Source organism: Aotus nancymaae, unplaced genomic scaffold, assembly GCF_030222135.1.
Source record: "Aotus nancymaae isolate 86718 unplaced genomic scaffold, 86718_ANA_hifiasm-v0.15.2.pri h1tg000014l, whole genome shotgun sequence".
NCBI classification, from domain to species: Eukaryota; Metazoa; Chordata; class Mammalia; order Primates; family Aotidae; genus Aotus; species Aotus nancymaae.
The window spans coordinates 36,256,728-36,282,624 of NW_026988425.1; the positions used below are offsets into that span (position 1 = coordinate 36,256,728).

General features: G+C 38.0%; 1 protein-coding gene across 13 annotated transcripts in view; it reads right to left on the minus strand.

Annotated features, from left to right (window-relative positions):
* CPLANE1 (ciliogenesis and planar polarity effector complex subunit 1) overlaps nucleotides 1–25,897 on the minus strand; it is a 155,953-nt gene that overhangs the window by 38,286 nt on the left and 91,770 nt on the right. For 10 of the 13 annotated variants that reach the window (XM_012460001.3, XM_012460002.3, XM_012460003.3 and 7 more), the window contains 10 exons: nucleotides 24,692–24,858; nucleotides 22,828–22,960; nucleotides 20,935–20,989; nucleotides 18,994–19,095; nucleotides 16,698–16,793; nucleotides 15,642–15,763; nucleotides 15,109–15,307; nucleotides 14,752–14,901; nucleotides 9,183–9,436; nucleotides 1,862–1,949 (listed from right to left, as the gene is read on the minus strand). In XM_012460001.3, the coding sequence (XP_012315424.2) occupies nucleotides 1,862–1,949; nucleotides 9,183–9,436; nucleotides 14,752–14,901; nucleotides 15,109–15,307; nucleotides 15,642–15,763; nucleotides 16,698–16,793; nucleotides 18,994–19,095; nucleotides 20,935–20,989; nucleotides 22,828–22,960; nucleotides 24,692–24,858 (1,366 nt within the window). The remainder of the gene's footprint in view (nucleotides 1–1,861; nucleotides 1,950–9,182; nucleotides 9,437–14,751; nucleotides 14,902–15,108; nucleotides 15,308–15,641; nucleotides 15,764–16,697; nucleotides 16,794–18,993; nucleotides 19,096–20,934; nucleotides 20,990–22,827; nucleotides 22,961–24,691; nucleotides 24,859–25,897) is intronic. The other 3 variants (XM_012460005.3, XM_012460010.3, XM_012460009.3) reach the window with 3 other exon arrangements.

Below are 25,897 nucleotides of genomic sequence, written 5' to 3' on the forward strand. Positions count from 1 at the left end.
AAAACACTTCAGGACAAATATCTTGTTTCTTCAACAAAGAAAACTTCAAGGAAGAAAAAGGAGAGAAGGAATCCAGAAGTTAAGAGACTTACAAGCCATCAACCAATGGCCACATACAGATCTTACCTGGGTTCCAACTGTAATAATTACAGAACTATTTTTTAAAATGAGCAACTGGCAACATCTGAACCCTAATTAGATATGCAAATATATTAAGAATTTTTAAAAGAATGTCAATATTATTATGCTTATGTTTTAAAAATGGACCTGATCTTTTAGAGATACATATAAAATATTTACACATAAAATAATGTGCTATCTGGGTTTTGCTTCAAAATAATCAAGAAAAAGGTGGGAAGAATGGGTGGGTGTATACGTAAAAAAGGGATTGGCCATGAGTTAATAATGATTAAAGTTTTTTGTTGAGTATATGTAGGTTAATTGGACGATTCTGTCATCTATTAAAATAGAGTAGAAATTTAACATAAAATTTTAAAAAACAAAACATTATCAAAAAAGACTTACCAGAACACAGGGGTAATAATGTTCATGTTAAACAAAATTGACTACAAGTCAAAAAGAATTACTGGGGATAAGGACGGTTATTACTTAATGATAAAAGGGACAAAATCCAACAAGAAGTATAACACTCCTGAACTATATTCACCTTATAGCCTTAAGATGAATGTAACAGATTTACAAGAAGAAATAATTCCACAATTATTACGGGTAATTTTTAATGCAACCTTTTGAGAAATGAATGGATCAAGCTGACTAACGAATCAGAAAAAATATATAGAATCTGGACAATACAATTTAGAAGTTTGACTAAAGGGAGATATATATACATGCACTACATACAACCAACAGAAAATGTTTGGTCTCTTCAAATAAATGTGGAACATATATAAAAACCGACCATATATCCTCAGCCACAAGGTATATTTTAACAAATATCTAAGAAATGATACCATCATACACATCAGCTAATCAAAATACAATGAAAATGGAAATCAATCACAAAAACATAGTCCAAACTCAATATTTAGAACCTAAAAACTCCTTTTACAAGCTAAAGAAATCATAATGCGAACCACGAACTACAAACTATGCAGACCTGCACAACACCAAATAATGATGAATGAGTATCAACACTCTTGTTTAGGTTCATGTAGGAACATGTTCAGCCTCAATTGCATATATTGGAAAATAAGAAAAAATAAAGTTAGAAAAAAGCCAAAAAATCCCCCAAAATAGAATAATAAAGATTAATGAAAAAGAAAAATGAGAAATAATAAAGAGAACTAACTAACAAAGACGGGTTTTTGAAAAGTCTAAACTGACAAGACTGAATGAGAAAAAGAATGCAGGTATAAACTACTACAGACACAGCAGAAAGTAAAAACAACTACTCTAATTTCATTGTTTCAATAAGAAATGAAAAAACTTAATACCTTACCACTGCCTGGCCATTTTACCAGAACCTTAAATTCCAGCTCAGCTGATGATCACAGACAAACAGCAACCTCAGCACAAAGCTCTGTGCAATCCTCAGCACAATGAGGCCAATGGTTTGGAATCCACAAAAACTGTGCTCCAGGCCACACTTGCCCCATCCTGGCATAAAATCCAGAGGAGGTTATTGTCTTCTCAACAACAACAACGAAAAACAAACAAAAAGGCCTTGAGTTGGGAGCTAATCACATTACAGAAAAATAATCCTAATCTAAAAACTGGGAAGCTGATGACTTAAGATCACATATGAAAACTATTCCTACTTCTAGCACTCCACAAAGCAATGCCTATTTTTTCAGGTCAACCAAATCAAGACTTCAGCCAGCCTCTGTCAGCCCCTACAAACCTTCGTCAGAAATGCTAATGGTTTTTGAAACTAATGTTTTTTTGAATTCAGGGCCAGAAGAGAATTCAGTGTGATCCACTGGTTCAATCTGTAGGAAAAAAACACACAACAAAACAATGGTAATACTTTAATAATTTCAAAATATCAAACAATTTTATGTAAGTTTTAAACATTTGCACTAATGCAAAACTGAAAGAAATGGGGTTAAATCCAATATAAGCTAAATGGTAGGGATCAATAAAGCAGAGGAAATTTTTACTTAACTGTAGCTTAACTGAGTTACAACCTTTAAGAACCTCAGGAAAAATGTATCATAAAATTTTAGAATGAAGAAGAACCTCTCGCTCTGTCACCCAGGCTGGAATGCTGTGGTATGATCTCGGCTCACTGCAACCTCCACCTCCTGGGTTCAAGTGATTCTCCTGCCTCAGCCACCGGAGTAGCTGGGACTACAGGTGCGTGCCACCATGCCCAGCTAATTTTTTGTATTTTTAGTAGAGACATGGTTTCACTGTGTTAGCCAGGATGGTCTCCATCTCCTGACCTCTTGATTTGCCTGCCTTGGCCTCCCGATGTGCTGGGATTACAGGCGTGAGCCACCGCGCAAGTCATGAGAACCTGAATTACCATCTGGACAAACTCATATTAAAGATGAGAGAACAAAGCCCAGAGAGATTCAATGACTTTTTTAGTGGCATAACATAGTCAAACCAGTTCTTCAAGACTGCTTACTACTCAGTGTCTGCCCAGAGTATCCCTGGGCCTCTTCCAAGACTAGAAGCTGTTTCCTTAAGTTAGGCAAGTGAAGATGTATTTGTGTGTATATTATAATAATGTAAGAGCATTTTTTAAAAATATACCAAACTTGTTGGGCCCAGTGGCTCACACCTGTAATCCCAGCACTTTGGGATGGTGAAGCAGGCAGATCACTTGAGGTCAGGAGTTTGAGACCAGCCTGGCCAACATGGCAAAACCCATGTCTCTATTAAAAATACAAAAATTAGCCAGGCATGGTGGCAGGTATCTGTAATCCCAGCTACTCGGGAGGCTAAAGCAGGAGAATTGCTTCAACCCGGGAGGCAGCGGTTGCAGTGAGCTGAGATCACACCACTGCACTCCAGCCTGGATGAGAGACTGAGATTCCATCTCAAAAATGAAATACATAAATAAATAAGTAAATACATAAACTGTATATATATATATACACACACACACACCACAATTAATGTTATTTCCTTCAAAGTAGTCATTTTAGAAGACTAAATATCCTCTTTTTCCCTGGGGGATATGTTGCAAGACCCCCAGTGAATACCTGATATGATGGGTAGTACCGAACCTTATATATAGCTGTCCCTCAGTATCCACAGGGGATTGGCTCCAGAACCACCACAGATACCAAAATCCATAGACACTCAAGTCCCTTATATAAAATGGTGCAGTATTTATATATAACCTATACACATTCTCCTATATACTTCAAATAATCTCTAGGTTATAATATCTAATACAATGTAAATGTTAAATATTAATAGTTGTTATGACATATTGTTTAGGAGTTATGACATATTGTTTAGGAATAATGACAAGAAAAAAAATCTGTACATGTTCAGTACAGATACAACCATCCTTTTTTGTTTTCTTAAAATATTTTCAATCCACACTTGGTTGAACTGTCAGATGCAGAACCCATGGATATAGAGGGCTGACTATACTGTTTTTTTGCTATGCATACGTACCTATGATAAAGCTTAATTTATCAATTAGGTACAATAAGATATTAACAGTAGCTAAGAATAAAATGGAACAATTATAACAATATACTGTAATCAAAGTTATGTGAATGTGGTTTCTGTCTCACAAAATATCTTCTTATATTATACAGAGGGTAACAGAAACCTCAGAAAATAAAACTGCAAATAAGAGGGAACTACTTAGGGACTTTGAGCAAACACTTCTGGAACCCTTCCTTTGAAATTGTCTCCCAACCTTGTACTACAATTATAAATAACTGTTCTAGTGGTGAATCTTTAGTGTATAAGTGTGATTTTATTACTGCCAGAGTCAAAACAAAGACAGCAAAGACAACCATTAAGCAAATATTTATTAAATGCCTGCCATGTGTAGCAAAAGACATTGTGTAGCAAATGACATGTGTACATGTCATATGTAGCTACAAAAGACATGTGTAGCAAAAGACATTGTCCCTACCTTCAAATCTTAAAAGGCTTGAGAGAGAAGCCCTATCAGAATTTTTGGGAGCCTTTTTAAAATGCCAAGCCACCTCCACCTCCCCAACAGATTCAGCAGGGATAGAATGTATACTTTTAAAAAGCATCTAAGTGATCTTGACATGCAAAAGCAGTCCAAATGCTTAATTGTGGGTAACCCCCCCATCTAGGCACCGAGGAAGGAGAGCTAAGCAGATTCCCAGCACAATTAGTGCCTGAAGAATATTTTAGTTTATAGTGTTACTACTCAGTTATTTCCGTTTATATAATCCTTTATATATAATCATATATTAGTTTGTAGAATTAGTGCCTGAAGAATATCTTACCACTCAGTTATTTCCCTAAATATAATTTTATCTTAGCTCATAGTTGGAGGAATGCCTAGAGCAGACACGGTACAGAGTATGAATTAAGGAATAAGCAGCTTACAGTTGGAGGAATATCTAGAGCAGAAATGGTACAGAGTATGATTTCAGGGAAAAACAGTTATACCAGGACAAGAATCCATGGCCCAGGTGGCAGTGTTCAGTATCATAAAGATACCCACTGTATGGCAGGCTTGGAGCAAGAGCCACTCCTCCTGATAAAAGAGTTGTAGTACCTTGCATCCAGTTATTGTGGAAGGCTGCCTTCAGACCAGCAATCCCGGAAGTGTCAGAGGGCTTAAAACCCCTCCAGTATAATCACGCCTTGGTGACTGAACTTTATCAGCTCTTGTTACTGTGCTGGCTCAAAAGCATCCTCCTATAGAAATCATTGGAAGCTGCCAGCAGGTGGTGGTAGACCCTGTCAGCTCTGTCACTGCTGTGTGACTCAAAGCATCCTCCTACAGATATTCTTAGAAGTAGCGTGCCCATAGATACATTGCACACTGCACCCTCTTTGCTGCACATGGCCCACCTCCTTGCCTCGGTGACCTAATGGAGATGGATCCCTTGCTGCGCACTGCCCACCTCCTAGCCTAGGTGACCTAATGGGGGTGGACTCCTTGTTTATTGCTAACGACCCTATCACTATCCTTAAAGATGACCTCACTCACTACCCTGCCTCCTAACGTATACCCAATAAATACAGATGCTTCTGGACATTTGGGGCCTCACCTGTCTCTGCTTATAGATGGCGTGGCCCCCCGAGCCCAGCTGCGCTTTCTTTGTCCTTCTGTGTCCTGTCTCTATTTCTCGGATCCTGCGCCTCAGCACAGCAATAGAGGATACCCCATGACCCTGTAGGGCTGTGACCCTACACTTAATGGACTCAGATATGTAGAAATTCCCTCCTGCAACTCCTGCTTTGGCTGGCTTTCTCCTGAGTCTCTTACAACTTCAGACTGTTCTCGAGTCTTATTGAATCTCCATCCTTACAAGGAAATGTTTCCACAAGATTCTTTACCTTCTTCTTTTCTCCTCCATCTGCTCTCCCTGAGGGGTGCCTATGCTATCATAGTTTGAACTTCCTCCTAACTGATTACTCCAAAATCTGTATCTTAAAGCCCAGTTGTAGCTCCTCAGCTGCTTCTGAGGAATTGCCTACTTATCTTACAGTACCTTAAATGTATCATGTCCCTGACAGAAATCAATGTGCCTGCTTCCCGCAATACGCGTGCTCTCACACACAATTCTTCCTTAGTTTGGAAAATGGCTCCACCATTCACTCAGGCTGGAATCTGGACAACACTGTGAATTGTTGTCTTCTTCACCTTCCCACAGCTTATCAATCTCTAAGTCCTGTGAATGCCTTCCCTCCATTCTTACTGCCCAAATTCAGGCATATTGTTATTTCCTGCCTTGGATATTTAGTGTATCTCAAGCACTTATCAGTGGATCTGGTATGGAGCTAGAAGCATAAGAATCATTTGTGAAGCTTGTTAATAACAGATTCCTGGGCTCTACCCAGACCTACTTAAAATCAGAATTTCAGGGAAATGGGGCCCAGGAATCCACATTCTTAACAAGTTTCCTAGTTGATTCTAATGGGCAGTCAGATTTGGAACCACTGTGACCCGTGGTCTCCTTGTTCCCAGATTTATCCTTTCCAATCTACCCTCCATACTACTGTCTGCATATCTGATCATCTCCCTTCACTGTTTAAAATTCTTCATTGGTTTCCTACTGCCTGCTTATAGGATAAAATCCCAATCGCTTGACATGGTAAACAATGCTTTCTGTTCCTCCTTGTCTCCCCACTCCTACTTCTACTGCCAGGTATCTTGAAGTCCAGTCTCACTAACTTCTATCTCTAAGTAATGCTTATACAGCTCTCCAAACACTCTATGCCATTTGACACCTTTCTCCTTTACTCACAATATTTTGTCAGCCCTTCCTTAATTAACTGATGAATATCAATTCATTACCAACTCAAGAGTCACCTCTACAAAGCCTTCACCATTGCCACAGCTTTACTTACCCCGTCTAGTCACAACAGGCCAGGCATACCTATGTGTTCTCATTACACCCAGTACATATGTATTTATTGGTGTATACATCTGCCTTCTTTTATTAGATTTTACAGTCCTTGAGACTAGGTACTATGCCTTATTTATCTTTCTATGCCCAGAACTTAGCATAGGGCCTAATATGCAGTAGATGCTCAATAAATGTTTGTTGAAGAAATTAATGATTTATAAACTCTTGTGAGAGTTAGCAAGCCAGGATCAAGACTAGATTTGGGCATAAATCAAGTATCTAGCTGTAGATAATGATTACTAAACTAGCTCAGACGGCAATTTCAAAAGAGGTTCTTTGAAGTAAGGAGTTCCAGCAACTGCTTTGATGCTGAACATTTATTTGGATGTGACAGATCTAAAGATCTAAGTCTGGGTTAACAAAACAGAAAGCAGGTCAGGTAGGGTGGCTTACACCTGTAATCCCAGCACTTTGGGAAGCTGAGGTGGGAGGATCACTTGGGCCCAGGAGTTGGAGACTGGCCTGGGCAACATGGTAAAACCCTATCTCTACCAAAAAACAAAAACAAAAAAAAACCAGGGGAACAAACCAAATAAGCATGATAATATCATTACTTAGTATTAATATTTTTAATTAGCAGTAGTCCTGCCTCATATCCTTTCAGTATAGCTTCACATATGCTTAATCTTAATTTCTAAGTATGTGTTAAATGTTTGGATTGAAGACATACTATAAAGCTAAAAAATGACATTTTTAAAAATGTCAACATACTAGCAGCCTGGAATATCTGTAAGGTAAGTCAGTAATGAAATTCTTATCCTGTAGACTATTTTGCATTTCCCAATATTAGACTTTAAGACATTTAACTTTTTTTTTTAAGAGGCAGGGTCTCGCTCCAACACCCAGGCTACAGTGCAGTGGCACAATGATAGCTTACAGCAGCCTTGAACTCCTGGGCTCAAGTGATCCTTCCACCTCAGCCTCCTGAGTAGCTAGGACTACAGATACACATCACCATGCCCGACTTACTATTTTTGTGGAAATGAGGTCTTACTATGTTGCCTGGGCTGATCTCAAATTCCTGGCCTCAAGCACCCAACCATGGTCTCATTTAACCTATTTTTTGTAACATAATATTTGTTCTTTAATCTTCATGATATAAATTGTTCTTCCTTTTAAAAAAGGACAAAATGTGCAAAATAATTAATTTTTGAGACTTCCTATTTTAACTACCATTATATATAAACATTTATTTTTTTATGACTACCTTTTTTTTTTGAGATGGAGTCTCACTCTGTTGCCAGGCTGGTGTGTAGTGGCACCATCTTCAGCTCACTGCAACCTCCACCTCCTGGGTTAAAGCAACTCTCCTGCCTCAGCCTCCAGAGTAGCTGGGACTACAGGAATACATCACCACACCCAGCTAATTTTTGTATTTTTAGTAGAGACGGGGTTTCGCCATGTTGGCCAGGATGGTCTCAATCTCCTGACCTTGTGATCTGCCCACCTCAGCCTCCCAAAGTGCTGGGATTACAGGTGTGAATGACTACCTTTTAAAGATACAGAAAACTAGGCTGGTGTGGTGGCTCATATCTATAATCCCAGCATGTTGGGAGGCCAAGGCAAGACTGCTTGAGGCCAAGAGTTAGAGACTAGTTTGGGCAACATAGCGAGAACTTGTCTCCACAAAAAATTTTAAAAACTTAGCTGGGTGTGGTGGCACACACCTATAGTCCCAGGTACTCGGGAGGCTGAGATGGGAGGATTGCTTGAACCTGGGACGTCGAGGCTGCAGTGAGCCATGATCGCATCACTGCACTCCAGCCTGAATAACAGAGCAAGGCTATGACTCAAGAATAAAAAGAAAAGAAGATATGAAAACTTTCTAAGGAACTGATTACTAACTTACATAAAATATGTAAAACTGACAAAAACTCCAAATATAAGGACAATAATATTTGTAAAATTATAAAAATCTTTCAGAGGAAAATGATAATTACAAGTGAGGTTCCTTTAAAATCACATTCTAGTTCCATAATTCACATACTTTTTTTTTATTGGTAGGAAGCATGGGTTTACTTCCTTTTTGTGTGTGGGGGACTCTAGAAAAAGCTTTATTTAGAGTAGAAGATCAGCTTATAGTCGTATATCTACAGAAGAAAGTAAATTTATACTTTAAAATGTCCCAATAAACAAAACTTTTAAGCTCAGATGGCTTCACTGAATTCTACCAAACATTTAAGGAAGAAATAGTACCAATTCTATAAAAAATTTTCCCAAGATATAGAAGAAAGAGTAGTATTTTCCAACTCATTTTATGGTAACAGCATTATACATGGGTTTACTTCTTAAAAGCTTAAGGTAAGCTTTGTATTTGTGAGGGTGATTTTGGCTCCCAAGGAACACTTGGCATTATCTAGAGACATTTTTTATTGTTACAACTAAGGAGCAGAGCAACTGAAAGCTATTGGGTAGAGACCAGAGATGCTGCCAAATATCCTACAATGCATGGGACAGTCCTCTACAACAAAGAAATATCTGGCTCAAAGGTCAATAGTGTTGAGGTTGAAAAACCCTAGCTTAAAGAAATCAAATTTCCCATTATTTTGAAATATCAAGTATCCAAAGTTATATCACACTACAAATCATAATTCAGTTGCAAACAAAAAAGTAAAAATAATGGTAGTCTACCTTATCACAATGTAGATCTAGCATTTCAGGCTTGGGGAAATCCTGCTCTATGTTTTCAGCAATGTTCTGTATTACTAGCAGCTGCTCATCAATTTTCTGAAGCTTAGCAGTGAGATGCTCTAGTTGGTGAGCTGTAGAGCTTGGTGCAGGGCGAGCTGCAGAGATACCTTGCAGCAGTTTCCGTAACAAATAATCTTCTGCAGAGTCTGGCTTTGTGCTCTGTCCTTTGAATTGGAATTCTGGTTTTGGCAGATCTAAATATTAATAAAAGTAAAAGCAGAATTTATAATTAAAGAAGAGGTATTATTGATGATCTCATTTTTTATGACTACATTTTAAACCAACACAACACTACCTTCCAAATCAGTTTTAATATACTTAAAAATTCCTTTTCAGCGTCTTGACTTCTGAGATAAGAATACAGAAATTACTACAACAAAGCTCCACACATAAGGCAGCCTTAATATTACATTTATCCCTTGCTACAAACATATACTTCATCAAAATGCAACTTTAATATTTTTATGACTTTTTCAAATTCTACTTGAAAACCAAAAGCCACACACATTAATAGACGGGCCTAATGTTGGCTATTACTGACTTTATATGGGCTCTCAGGCAAATGTTAAACCTCCTAAGACCAAAATCAAAGCCAATGACTCTCTTTATTCTTAAACTCAGTTGATTCTTCTCCCAAATTTGTAACACCTCTTTTTTTTTTTTTTTTTAAATGAGATAGAGCCTCGCTCAGTCACCCAGGCTATTCTCAAACTACTGGGCTCAAGCAATCCTCCCACCTCAGTCTCCCAAACTGCTGGAATTACCACTGTGCCTGGTCGGCAACACCTTTTTTAAATGCACTCTTCTTATGTCTGGGTCTCCTCCTCCTTGTATTACTCATACTTCTTAGTCTTTTCTGCCATCCATTCCTTTTACCCATCAGTACTTCTGGGCTGCCAGCCTCAACTCACTTCTCTACTCACTCTTTCCACTTTCTCTGAGTTATGTCACTGATGAAAGGTGACTCCCAAATCCATATGGCACTCTCTCTGAGTTTCAGCTCCTTATATACTGGACATCCCAGTTAGGTTGTCCCATAAGTGTATCAAAATTAATTCACTGCTTCTGCCCCTCCAAATTGCTCCCTCTTCCTTGTTCCACAGCTCAGCAAATATCACTACCATTCAGTTTCCCAAGCCAGAGACCAGAAAGTCACTCGAGGCTCCTCTCTTTCCTTCAGATCCAAATTCACAAAAATTGATGATTCTACCTGCTAAACACCAACATTCCGAATATCATTACTTGGCTAAAGCTTTCACAATAAATAGACCCCAAATCATATCCCTATCTGTAATTTATCTCTATGCTATCTAGTCCATCTTCCACACCAGACCCAGAGAGACCTTTCAAAAACATAAATCATGTTCCTTTTCTGTCCAAAACTCTTCATGTCTTCAGTGCCTTCACCTTAAAAGTTCAAATGCCTCCATATGACAGACAATGGGACATATAATCTTTCCTCTACTTCTCCTGCTTCATCTCTTGCTATTTCTTTAAACAAACAAACAAAATATTACTCTCTTTGACTCCAAGAATAATGAACTTTAATTTTTTTTTCTTTTGTTTGAGACATGGTCTCACTCTAGCACCCAGGCTGGAGTACAGTGGTGAGATCTTGGTTTACTGCAACCTCTGCTTCCTGGACTCAAACAATCCTCCTGCCTCAGCCTCTCGAGTGGCTGGGACTACAGGCGTGTGCCAGGACACCTGGCTAATTTTTCTACTTCTTGTAGAGACAGGGTCTTACTATGTTGCCGAGGCTGGTCTCAAATTCCTGAGCTCAAGCAATCCACCTGCCTCAGCCTCCCAAAGTGCTAGGAGAACAGGTGTGAGCCACCATACCCAGCCAAACTTTTTCTCAAACTAAGCAAGTTCTATCAAACCTCTAAGTTACTGCAAAATCTATTCTCTCTGTTTGAAGGCCCATTCTCTCACTAAAACCTACTTTCCTTTAAGATTCCATTTAGGTGTCTCTCCTCTAAATAGCCCCAATCATCCCCTGAGATGAATTCCATGCTTTCTTACACAAGAATCTCATTCATCCTGTCACTGCAGAACTTACCAAGCTGTATCATAATCATCTCTTTTTATGTCTGCCTTCCCCGCTTTTCCCTATAGGCATGCCCACAGGCTGAGAGCCTGGTGCTTCTCTCTTCTTTAGCCCTGGTATCTGGTCTTTAACTTCATGTTTATTGAATGAAAAGTCAGGCAAATGAAGATTATGATGCCTGCCCCACCTAACTTCAATGTTTTGTGAAGATAAAATTATGTGGCAAAATACTCTGAAAATTCTAAATGTCTAAAAAAATATAAATAGTGCTTATTGTATTTCAGTCCCAGTCTAAGATGAACCTTCCCATGATAAGACAACAGTAAATGCTAATATTGGCAATGGCAGTTATATAATCTTTCCCTACCTGTTTCAGCCCTACCCTTTTTAAATTGACTCTCACAGTACTTTACATGTATCTATCCTTCCTGTTTCTCAGCAGCCTGAAACATGTCCTTTAATCACTCTCATTAAAAAATATGATGCATACAAACTTCCAAGTAGAAAATACAGCAAAAGAGAAGGACATGCTCAAAACCCAGAATGTCCTCAATATATAATGAAACTAGCTTCCCTTTCTGGAGAACCTGCTCTGCTTCCACTGACTCAGGGAAAAATCACCCACCCAAGAAGGTTAAATACTGAGTTCCACTGACCCTGCAATGCTCTTCCTAGGCCCAGCAAAACTCTGCTTGCTATTACTGATGATATTCCTAATGGAAGATGACTTCCAAAATAAGATGCAACTGTCATTCAAAAAATAGTGAGCAGGTCTCACTAAAACAGAAACTTATTGTTTGTTTGGTTTTTTGTTTTATATATGTAGCAACCTTGTCCCTCCCCCTCCTCACCTTTTTCTGTAATGTAAATTCCATTCAACTCTAATGTGTGACTATATTCTGAGTTTTTAAAGTATGTTATGGGCCAGGCTTGGTGGCTCATGCCTGTAAACTCAACACTTTGGGAGACCGAGGTGGGTGAACTGGTTGAAGTCAGGAGTTCGAGACCAACCTGGTCAACATGGCAAAACCTTGCCTCTACTAAAAATATAAAAACTAGTCAGGTGCGGTGGCACATCCCTGTAGTCCCAGCTACTCGGGAAGCTGAGGCATTAGAGTCGCTTGAACCTGGGAGGCAGAGGTAGCAGTGAGCCGAGACTGCACCACTGCACTCCAACTTGGGTGACAGAGTAAGACACTGTCTCGAAAAAAAAAATAATAATAAAGTATGTTACGTAAAGTGACAGAATTTAATTTCAAAATATAAAACTTCACTTTTTTTTCTTTTTGAGACTAAGTCTCACTCTGTTGCCAGACTGGAATGCAGTGGCACAATCTCAGCTCACTGCAACCTCTACCCCCCGGGTTCAAGCGATTCTCCTGCTTCAGCCTCCCAGGTAGCTGGGATTACAAGCGCCCACCACTACACCCAGATAATTTCTGTATTTTTAGTAGAGACAAGGTTTCACCATGTTAGCCAGGGTGGTCTCCATCTCTTGACCTCATGATCCACCCGCCTAGGCCTCCCAAAGTGCTGGGATTACAGGCATGAGCCACCGCTCCTGGCCAAAACTTTATTTTTTAAAGTTATTCTCTGTAATTAGAGTAGAAGGGTCCACTAACAAATCTTTGTGACCAGGCATTCTCCCCATGTAAGGAGCCTCCCAAAAGGTTGATTATAAACCCGGTCTCACTGATAAAGGAAATTAACCTGTAGTTTATGGTCATTTGTAATGCTGGCCTAAGATACTCAGGGGTCACAGAGAGATAAATCTACTTCCAGTCTGCCAGAACTTCAAAAGTTGATTGGTAGGAAAATGAAAGGAAACTAACAGGGTACCTAAGCAGCCAGAGACGCTTGGCTTGATGTTCTTCATGACAACCCTCTGAGGTGTGTCCTACAGACATACAAGCGAGGATCCCAAAGAAGGTTAATTGATTTGTAAAAAGTATCTAAACTATTAAGTGACAGAGCTGGGATTCAAATCCATGTCTGTTCTATTTGAATCTAAAAGCCAGGTTCTGTTCAGTTTCCCACATACTTCCCTTGTCTGAAAGATTGCTAGCTTCATACATCCTCCATCATACACCCATGCACCTTAGCAGCCCCATGACAGGAGAGAGAAGACAAAGCCTTTAAAATCTGAAATACTGGCACCTGTTTGTATATGCAGCTGTAATACACATGCCCTAACATGTCCTGAGGTGAAGTTTCCCTGCCACCCAACCCTTCCTTGCTTCTCATGTCTCCTAAGTGCCCACTGTCATTACACAATAATCAAACAGAGCTAGACTCTGCACCCACGCATCTTTCAACCGCAGGGCTGGCTAGGTCCATGCCTCACAACTTCTGTGGAACCTAGGGGAGACTTAGGTCTCTGTTGCACAAAGTCTGATTGCATATTGGATTAATCTAACCAGTCACAGGATGTACTAGCTTCAGGTGGTGGAGAGATATTCTAGGCTGGGTGTGGTGGCTCATGCCTATAATCCTAGTACTTTGGGAGGCTGAGGTAGGAGGATCACTTGAGACCAGGAGTTACGACCAGCCTGGGCAACATAGTGAGACTCTGTCTCTATAAAAAAATTTAAAAATTAGCTAGGCATGGTGGTGTGTGCCTGTAATCCTCCTAGCTACTTGGGAGGCTGAGGCAGGAGGATCTCTTGAGCCAAGGAGTTCAAGGCTACAGTGAACTATGATAACACCACTGTACCCCAGCCTGGATAGCACAGCAAGACTCTGTCTCTAAAAAACAACAACAACAAATATATATATATATATGTAGTTTATTAAAAGTTTCAAATATATATATATAGTCTTCTAAATCTTGCAAAAAGTTACCATAATGCAATCTGACTATAAAACTGATTTAAGTACTATTGAATTGCATACACCTGGACATAAAGATGGAAACAACATACACTGGGGACTACAAGACAGGGAGGGAGGGAGGAAGGGAAGGGATGAAAAACTACCTACTGGGTACTATGCTCACTACCTGGGCGATGGGTTCAATCATACCCTAAACTTTAGCATCATGCAATATACCTATGTAACAAACCTATACATGTATCCCAAATTTGAAATAAAAGTTGGGAAAAAAAGTACTGTTGGCTACCATGCCTGTATATTTTCTGTGTGCTATTTGAGAATTTCTCACCTTTTAAAATATGAGAATTGCTTTTTAACATCAAAACACTCATGAACTCATACAAAATATTTATTTTTAGCCTTATTGAGAAAATATACATGCATAAACAGATCTGTGACTTCTTGCAAAATATCCATGGGTCCTAGCTTTGGAATCATGTCTCTTTTTCATTTACCTACTTGCCCCCATGCTCCTTAGCAAGGGACAACCCTTTTTCTGGTTTCTTTTGCAATTATCAAGTTTTGGTACTTGTTTCTAATATAACAGTAATTCAAGAGAGGGTCATGCTATACATCTTGGCTGTTTACCTTTGTTCTGCTGTATGTCTGATGGTGCAGGTGAGGTGACACTAGGCTCTTTCACTTCAGTAATGCCTGCTCTCAAGCTTTTTCCATCTAGACAAGCGGGAGTCACTTCTGCAGGTTTAGAAAATAAATCCATAGTGGAACTGGTTGATTCTATCAAGAATATGAAAAGCACTCAAAGGCTGATTATAAACTTCTAAACAAGGTAATTAGAAGATTAACAGAACATTTCTGTGAATATAAACATCCAAAAATACAGTGGTCTTGTAGGAGGAGAGGTAAGAGATATGAGTAGGGATAACAATGCTATATTAAAGAACTTTTCAAATCATATTTGTTTTAAAAGTAGGAAAAAATTACCTTGACTCTTAAAATTATGTGGAGGAACAGCATTAGTAACTGAAGCTGCCATATAATGTAACTCTGCAGATGATGGAACTTCTAGATGATCACTTTGCTGTTTGATAACATTACCATTTGAAGGCTTTTCTCTCACAGGTAATTCCTGTAGAAGATCATCAGCTTCAATGTCAATCACATTTATATAAGTATGTCCAACCTGAGCCAAAACACACAAAATCAAAGAGGGTTACATTCTTTTTACTCTATATGGTCACTCTGCCCCCCAAAAAAGCTTAATTCTTCATTCTTATTAATAACAAGGCAAGAAGAGCCTGTATATGCCTAACTTAGGAAAAAGAGCAGAAGTATTATTGGTCTTAATTTACAATATTTTTGGCATAATGCTTAAATTAATTTTTTTAACCCTTACTACAAAGCTACACAGATGAGATTTTTAGCCTCATTTCACCTACACAATTGAATAATGTCTAGATGACCATAATACATTTTAGCACAAAGGTATTATTAAAACTTTTGAATAAAATACAAACCGAGTTTGTTACTGTATGAGGTGCTGAGGGTGACAAAGGTTTCTCTGATATTTCAGTGGAAAGTTTCAGATTTAGATATACATCTGGGACCAAGAGCTGAGGAGCATTTGAAGGCTCATTTTCTGAAAATTAAAAAAGGAATAATCAGGAACATTAAAAAAGGCTGTAAACAGCTCCAAATCATCAAGTTTGTATGAACTAGTTAGCAACAAACAACATAAATTGTGTTTCTTTAAGTAGAACTGGCTTGAGTATAAATAATTAAAGCAAATTCTATTCTATTCTAAGGGCAATTTGGAGTAATTCATAATTGAATGCAGGCTGACTTGTTTTTCTCATATGAATGATTTACAAGAACAATAAAGTACTAACTTACATCAAGAAAATGCTAAAATCTATTTCCATATCAGATATATTCAGTCATGTTTGTCTACTTCATTTAAGAAAATTTCAACAAAACCAGCTTTTAAGAGATTAACCTATAATTTTTTTTTTAACTTTGAACAGTTTCTTATTATTTACTTATTTTTATTGACAGCTTTATTGACATATAATTCACATTCTTTAAAAGGGTATCATTCAGTGGTGTGTAGTATATTCACAGAGGCCATAAACAAATTTTACCACTTAAAGTGTTTTAACATTTAAATTTCACAAAAGTTATTTGCTTCTTATGGAACAGTAAAATACATAGGCCTGTCACAGCAGATCAGCAGATAGTTTAACTCTGTGCCTTTTATTCTGGGTCTCTAACCTTATTTTCTAGCATTGTATTTTCAATAAGGCAGTATTTTCAAATGTAACTCATATTGAGTACTTGTTACCAAAGCTTGAATTTAAACCACTTAAAACTAGAAAAAAAAGGAAAAGAAAAATATTTAAATCTTACTAACAAATAGATGTTAAAAAACAAAAAGAAAAATACTTAAATCATTCTCTCTCTCTTAATTGATTGGCTTAACTGCTTTTTTTATGGGGGATAGTGACTAGCTTTGGCATGCAGATATAATCTTTAATAAGTCAAACCATTCTTGGAAAAAAAAAAAGAAATCACACCTGGTGTGCAAGAAATAATTTGTTGCTTGGTACCACATTCAGAAACAACTTCCTGAGAAGTAGCTTCCTTATCTTGTACTATAATATATTTAAAAACTTAAGACAAAAAGAGAAAACAAAAAAAAGTCACAAACACAAGAAAAAATTAAAATATATGAATATAATTAGATATTATGCATAAAAGGTGATAAGCAGAAAAGTAGAATGACAGCTTAAAAATGTAATTTTAAATAATTAATGTAAATTTCAGATTTTATTATTATTCTTATCTTGGCCCTTCACCTAGATGAATGGCAGACTCAGCAAATAGCTGCCAACTTTGATAAACTACTTTGCAACAAAAGAAGTGAACCTCCAAGGCTTTCTCAAGGCTTAGATAATGAACATTTAAGGATGTTTCTCAGTTCCAATATGGTGGCTCAAGCCTGTAATCCCAGCACTTTGGGAGGTCGAGGACAGCAAATCAGTTGGAGTTCAAGACCAGCCTGGCCAACATGGTGAAATTCTGTCTGTACTAAAAATACAAAAATTAGCGAGGCATGGTGGAGGTCACCTAGCTACTCAGGAGGCTGAGGCAGGAGAATCACTTGAACCTGGGAGACGGAGGTTGTAGTGAGCCAAGATTGTACCACTGCACTCCAGCCTGGGAAACACAGCGAGACTCTGTCTCATAAAAAAAAATTTTTCTCAAATGCAGAGTCATCATTTATATCAAAAACATTTTACACATGCTCAACTTTATTCATAAAAAAATACAAATTAAAATAATGACTTTTTTGACCTATCAGATTGGCAAAGTTAAAAAGATTAGCTAAATCGTAGTAATAACCAAAACGTCTATTATGCAGGAAGGTACTCACTGAAGCACAATTTATAGGAGAAAAAACTGGAAACTGTCTTAAGTATTTAACAATAAGAACTGGTAAAATATTTTATGGCATGGCTGGAAGAAGGAATATGATTACAAAGTACTTTTTTGAAATCATAGGGACGTTTGCCATATGTATAAATCAAAGTGAAATGAACAGGATACAAAATACAGGTATCCCTTGTTATCCAAATCTAATCCACTCTTGCAAATGTGCTAGATAGTGAATTTTCTGATTCCAGGAGGCTGTATGACAGTAATTCAAATAGAAGAAAAAAAAGGGGTCCTAGCCCATCTAATTTTCCCAAACATCATTAAGCAACTCTTAAATACTTAAATAACAACCCATCAAGTATTACTACATATAAAGCATTTTAAATATCACTATTTGATTAATATTCATTTAATTCATTAGTTAGCATGCAATATGCAATAATACTGAACGCATTAGAGATGAATTGCCTTCAACACTACGGCAAACATTCTATGATACAAATAACCAAAGAAATAATATGTTAAAGATACACTCTAATTTAAGAGCATCCCGGTACTTGGAAAAAAACAACATTGGGACCCAGGAGGATTAAATTAAACTCTCATGAAAAAGCTAGAGAAGATGGTAATAATATCTGGACAATGAGTGTTTAGATAGTAAGGGATGACATCTGTGCTATATGCTGTATCTAACTATGTAAAATGCACAAAAGACTAAAAGAAAAAACAGTATCAAACTGTTATTGCTAAGTGGTGTGATTATGGTTAATTTTCATCATCTTCAGAGATTGCTAAATTACCCAAATATTCTACAATGATTACATTTTTAAAACATAAGATAAAGTTAGAAAGGCTAAAAAGCACTTACAAGGTTCGGTACACAGTTAAACTGTTTACTAAAAGTCATAAAAAAGAATTACTATGATATAATGGGTAGAGCACTATTCAAGATGCTATTCATAATGATAAGTAATATTGAAGAGGAAATTTGTCAGGAAACATCCTAAATAATAGGTCCTCTAACACTTATTTCTTCTACTACTGAACACAGTTATATACCCCTCCCTCATCGAGCCAAACCCAATCCTCTTCCTAGCTCACGTTCACTAGCCACAGTCCCATGCATTCCAACCTTAGGTATGCAATTCCAGTAAAGATACTTAATGACATAGAGAATCCAAATTCAAAGCATTATTTTTACTGACTCAGAATGTAGTCTATGTAGGCAATTTTGAAGAAAAGTCTCTATTATGTTTTACTTAAGTTATAAATTTGATTTCTAAAGGTTACACCACGATTGGAGAGAAAAATCTAAGGGGAGTAAATAATATCACATAATTTAAAATTCCCTTTAAATCACTGCCTTAAAGGAAGTCTAGGTAACTCAACTGTGTCAAAATATATGAATTATTTAAAAAGAAAAACAGCATTTACCTGGGTCTGTATTTGTACTTGCATCTTGACTTCCTATAGCTTTCTTTTTCACAGACGCCATGAAATGTAATCCAGCTGAAGTATTATCATCTTGCAGCATTTCTTAAATATAACAAAACATTCGAAGTAATTAAGAAGCTAACGTATTACCAGGAGCCCAGCAGCACCGTACCTAACTCAGCAGGAGTAAAATATGAGGTGTCAGGAAGTTATTTAAATGGGCTTTCTTTTTTTTTTAGAGATGGAGTCTGGCTCTGTCACCCAGGCTAGAATGCAGTGGTGCAATCTTGGCACACTGCAACCTCTGCCTCCCGGGTTCAAGTGATTCTCCTGCCTCAGCCTCCCAAATAGCTGGGATTACAGGCACCCACCACCACGCCCAGCTTATTTTTGTATTTTTAGTAGAGACGGGGTTTCGCCATGTTGGCCAGGCTGGTCTGGAACTCCTGACCTCAAGTGATCTGCCCACCTCAGCCTCCCAAGTGCTGGGATTAAGGTGTGAGCTACCACACCCAGCCTAAAATGGGCTTTCTGAATGAAGTGTTACGTATGAATCTCAAAGACATGGAAGAATCAAAACCAAAACTGTTGAGGACTCTGCACTCCCAGCTTAGAAACCTAGATATTCTTCTGGCTAATGGAGATCTAGCAGAAGCTATTAAGCAGAGAAATGATATGGTCAGATTTATATTCTAGGAAAACAACCTAGGCAGTGTGTGGAAAATAGGTTTGAGTGCATATACCTAGTAATGGTGAGGGATGGGGAAACAGGATAAATTTAAGAATTACAAAGGAAGCAAAATAGGTTAATAATTGCTTACTGACTAGATAAGAGGGAAGACAGAATTCAGAATCATGTGTTCCTGGCTTAGGCTAGTATTAACACAAATGGAGAAAGAGAACATAGGAGGAAAAAACAGTTGGGGCAGAGTAGAAATAATGAATTCAGAATTCACATGCTGTACCTGAGGTAATTTCTACGCAAGTGGAAAAGCTCAAGAGGACAGAGAATCAAAGTTCAAAGTCTACTATGAGAGTTTGGGTTTACCTGTGGATTTCTCTGGGAGATCACCCAGGAAAACTACATAGAATCAGAGAATATCAATTATGGCACACTGTGGCATAATGAAAAATACATATTTGGTCTACAACGACCCAGTTTCTCGTACACAGGTCCTCAGACTCTTGAGATTTCCTGATAGGAGTGTCTGTTATTTCTAACAAGCCCCTTCTGATACCTAAGTTTATACTAGAGGTGTCTCTTGGCATGCCCCTAGATAGCTTCAGCATAGGGCCTTGTCTCCAGAAGAACCAACCACATGATTAGAGGGATAAAACTATCACCCCCCAATTCACCCATCCTACTGCCATTTCTGGGAAAGAGAAGGAGCTGGAGATTGAGCTCAATCACAATGGCCAGTGATTTAATCAATTATACCTATGTACTGAAAAGTCAATAAAAATTCTGAAGCAAACAGGTTAAGGGAGATTCCAGGTTGGTGAATACATGGATGTGCTAGGAGAGTGGCCATCCCAGAGAGGGCATGGAAGTGTGCTGCCCACCCCACCACTGCCTTGCCCTGTGTATCTCTTCCATTTGGCTGTTCCCAAGTTGTATCCTTTATAATAAAATTGTAATCATAAGTAAAGTGCTTTCCCAAGTTCTGTGAGTTTTCTAGTCAATTATTAAACCTGAGTTAAGGGGGCTATTCCTGAGTTGTATCCTTTACAATAAAATTGTAATCATAAGTAAAGTGCTTTCCCAAGTTCTGTGGGTTTTCTAGTCAATTATCAAACCTGGGTTGAGGGGGGTGGAGTATAGGAACCCTTGAATTTGTAGTCAGCTGGGCAGAAATTAGGTAGCCTCATTTTTATATTGCACATACTTCTAGAAAGCTAATTTTAACTCTAAACTTAGACATTAATCATACACATACATACCAAAAGGAATGTTGAAGTCATCCAAAGGATGGGAATCACAATGTTCTTGTTGTTCCTAAATGAATTCCCACATGATTAATTTATGATTAACTCAAAGATGTGTATCATTTTGGAAAAAATCCTCAATAGTGACAAAAACTGAATTCTAAGGTATAGGTTCAATTTCCATCATTTTAGTCATAATTATTCTATCAAATTATTTACTCTATTGAAGTACCTCCACAAATGAGTTCAGAAAATTCACAAGCCAAACAATAAAAAAGAACATTATCAAATTAATGTAAAGTTCCTAGGTTACAATGTGCAACTCTCTCCTACAGAGTTGATACTCAAATAGTATGCCATCCTGTCAAAATCTTTCATGGACTCAACAAACATTTGTACTAAGTGCCTCTAGACATGTTCTTAAGGACTAACTGAAAAAGCATGCCTTTTAAAAACCAATGTAGGTTGGGCGTGGTGGGTCACACCTGTAATCCCAGCACTTTGGGAGGCCGAGGCAGGTGGATCACAAGGTCAGGAGTTCAAGACCAGCCTGGCCAAGATGCTGAAACCCCATCTCTACTAAATATAAAAAAATTAACCAGGCGTGGTGGCAGGCACCTGTAATCCCAGCTACTTAGAAGGCTGAGGGAGGGAACTGCTTGAACCCAGGAGGTGGAAGTTGCAGTGAGCTGCGATCACACCACTGCACTCTAGCCTGGGTGACAGAGTGAGAATCTGTCTCAAAAAAAAAAAAAAAAAAGTAAACAAAACTATTAATATGTTTCTGTTTATTTAATCTGTTGTTGCAAAAACAGACAAGTCACCAAATGTAGAAGGTATGTTTAAAAAGACCTGACTTAGCCGGGCGTGGTGGCTCACGCCTGTAATCCCAGCACTTTGGGAGGCCGAGGCGGGTGGATCATGAGCTCAAGAGATCGAGACTATCCTGGTCAACATGGTGAAACCCCGTCTCTACTAAAAATACAGAAAATTAGCTGGGCATGGTGGCGCGTGCCTGTAATCCCAGCTGCTCGGGAGGCTGAGGCTGGAGAATTGCCTAAACCCAGGAGGCGGAGGTTGCGGTGAGCCGAGATCGCGCCATTGCACTCCAGCCTGGGCAACAAGAGCGAAACTCCATCTCAAAAAATAAAATAAAATAAAATAAAAATAAAAATAAAAAGACCTGACTTAAAGCTGGGTATGGTGGCTCACACCTGTAATCCACGTGTTTTAGGAGGCTGAGGTGGAAGGATCACTTGAGGTAAGGAGTTGGAGACCAGTATGGGCAACATAGCAAAGTCTCATCTCTCAAAAAATATTTTTTAATTAGCTGGGCATGGTGGCACACACCTGTAGTTCAAGCCATTTGGAAGGTTGAAGCAGGAGGATAGCCTGAGCCCAGGAGGTGGAGGCTGCAGTGAGCCATATTTGTGCCACTGCACTACAGCCTGGGCAACAGAGCAAGACCCTATCTCTAAAAAAATTATAAATTAAATTTTTAAAAAAGATCTGACTTAAAATAGAGGTTACACAACAAACCTGTTTGGGAAATCCTAGCAGAATCTCAGAGAAGGGTGAAATTGTATTAGGAGAAGCCCAAATAACATAACATATACATTAAGATGTCATAGAAATAAGCAAAGGATGGTTTCAAATATAAAAAAGCCACAGAGGCAGATGGTCTAAACTGCAGTTTTTGATGTGCCTCAAGTTGCTTTTCACATTCAGAATTGTATGTCTACTTCTCTGTTGAGGGAGGCAGCAGGGACTGATATACTGAATGATATAAAGATCCTCCTAATCACAATCAGAAGCTCCCAGCAACTGGACTCGATAAACCACAAAGACATACCAAACTACTCAGTATATATGCAAACCAGGGAAGACTCTACAGCAGTTGTTTAATACCTTGGGTTTCTTAATGATTTCTGAATCATCATTATTAATGATGGAATCCTCTGGTCGAAAAGTCACACTTGGCTTTCTCCTCAGTTTCTCAGATCTTTTTTCTTCCAACTCTTTCTCAACTCTTCTTCTTTGCCTGTTAAATATAATATCATAAAACATACTTTTACAATTATAGCAACACTTGCTTTTCATTTATCATCCTATATAGGGATACAGTTAACAAAATTATGTTCATAAATTATTTTCAATAGAAAGTAATTAAATTAGCAAGACATTCTGCAAATACAAGCAAATATAAGCAAAATATCAAATGTGAAATTTATTTCTAGAACCTCTACTACTGAAACAATTATTCTATGTTAGTCACTAGAATCTAAGGACAGGGTTACACGTCTTAGGTAATTTTTTAACTCTCTTTTCTGTAGATTTGAAGCTGGTGCCAGAAACCCTATCAGATACCTCCATTTGTCTACTTGAAGACATTAAGCACACTTAATGTCTCCTCAGCAAAATCATAGCAAGGAGGAAAGAGGTCTCGGAATGTTAAGGGGAAGACTTAATTTGAAGAGGGAATAGATGAAAAAAAGAGGAACATTTCTTTTTTTTTTTTTTTTTTTTTGAGATGGAGTTTTGCTCTTGTTGCCCAGGCTCGAGTGCAATGGCGCGATCTCAGCTCGCCGCAACCTCTGCCTCCTGGGTTCAGGCAATTCTCCTGCCTCAGCCTCCTGAGTAGCTGGGATTACAGGCACGCACCACCATGCCCAGCTAATTTTTTGTGTTTTTAGTAGAGACGGGGTTTCACCATGTTGACCAGGATGGTCTCGATCTCTTGAGCTCGTGATCCACCTGTCTCGGCCTCCCAAAGTGCTGGGATTACAGGCATGAGCCACCGCGCCCAGCCAGAACATTTCTAGAAAGAGAGCACTAGTAACAGTTTTCACAGTCTGATAAATGTAAAATTTTCAAAGTATTTTCTAGTCTTAGTAATAATCTACCATCAATACATGTGGTAAAACACTAAAGTAAGTGCTCTTCACTAGAAGTCACAGCTTTGCTTTTCACATACACATTTCTTAGTGCCCTGCAACAATTTTTATCACCTACTCTCCTGCTTACTCTAAGAGTTTGAAGACTATGTTAAGATAATTTGTTCAAAGTATTTGATGATGCAACAGTCCCCGCTTATCCGTGGTTTCACTTTTCAAGGTTTCAGTTATCAGAGTTCAATCATGCATTCAGGGAAGATGCAGAAGCACGAAGATAGGCATGGTTCAAAAATAGATGAGTTCAGTGCAACAAGATATTTTGAGGAACAGAGAGAAAGAGATCACATTCATATAACTTGTACTACAATAGTTATAATTGCAATATTTTATTACTAGTTATTGTGCATTGCTTACTGTGCCTAATCTATAAGTTAAACTTTATCATTGGTATGTATATATAGAAAAAAACAGAATATAAAATAGGGCTCAGTACTATCTGCAGTTTCAGGTATCCACTGAAGGTCTTGGCATGTATCCCTGGGGATAAGGGAGGACTGCTGCATATGGGATATCGTATCAAATATTTGTGCAGTAAATGATGAGTGTTCATCCTATTACAGACACTGTAAAAGAATCCTACAGTTTATGAATGGTAGGAAAGAATTCCTTAATAAAATGGGAAAAATTATAGTATTTGTCTCACAAAATAGGATATTTTCCTCATATAAAGTGTGTTCAGATGTATGACAGTTCAAAAGAAAACTGAATGTGCAATTGTGTATAGCCTAAGAGAACGAACCAGGTTACTGTGTGATTATAAATAATAATGAACTTGCTGATATATGATATTATCAAATAAAATTTCACTTAAATCTTGCCTTTTTTTACTGTCCTTTCCTTGTCTTACTTCAGGTGGTTCTATTTTGACCTTTAGAAGTTGAAGGTGTCCAGCATCACCTTGCTCAAATAAATTATGTGCTAGTTTCTGTTGGCTTTGTTTAAATGCAATGAGGTTTTCAAGCGGGATAAGTTGTGGGTTTCTGCACTACAAGAAAGAAACCATAAGAATGATAAATTGTAAACTCAATTATATAATATTTTAACAAAAATTAAGAAAAAAACATTTGTTTAAACTGCGTAAAAGAACAAATCAAATATAACAAACTGACTTAAACTGGTAATATGAGTATACATTATCTTAGAGAAAAATTTAAAGTGATTTAAAGTGCTCAAAGGTTCAAATGGGTCATCCTATTTCAGAAATTAAGCTTAGAAGCCCTCATCTTCCTAATTTCATTCCCATATTAAAAATCCTTCCTCTGGCCAGGGGCAGTGGCTCACGGTTGTAATCCCAGAACTTTGGGAGGCAGAGGTGGGCAGATCACCTGAGGTCAGCAGTTTGACACCAGCCTGGCCAACATGGTGAAACCCCATCTCTACTAAAGATACAAAAAATTAGCTGGGCATGTGGCCCGCAACTGTAATCCCAGCTACTTGGGAGGCAGAGGTAGGAGAATCACTTGAACCTGGGAGGCGGAGGTTGCAGTGAGCCAAGATCGCACCATTGCATTCCAGCCTTCCAGCCTGGGCAACAGGGAGAGACTCTGTCTCAAAAAAAAAAAACAAAAAACAAAAAAACTTTCTTCTTATAAGTGAAATTATATAATGTCCAGCATTTAACTTGAAATTATTTGCAACAGGGATGATGCAGAAGCATGAATGCAAAAGACCAGCAATATGCTGAAAATCCCTGAAGACTTGGGGATTGGGTGATGAAAACTTGAGAGTTCATTATACTATTTGGATAAAAAGTTTTAGAAGAATTTTTCTTAAAATATCTACTGTTCCACTCCTTTTAGTCTTTCTTCTTCTCCTCATTATAGGTTCAGAAGAAAAGTAGGCATGGTAAGTAAAGGAATAACCATTTATTTTCCCAGTACCATCTTCAAATCATAAAAGTACACCAAAGAATGCATTACTCAATTACCTCCCTAAGACAGTACTGCTCTCCTCAAAACTAGAGCCTACACCATTTGAATTTCATAAATCAAAAGTTATGCCTTTGAAGAGGACTTGGACAAGGT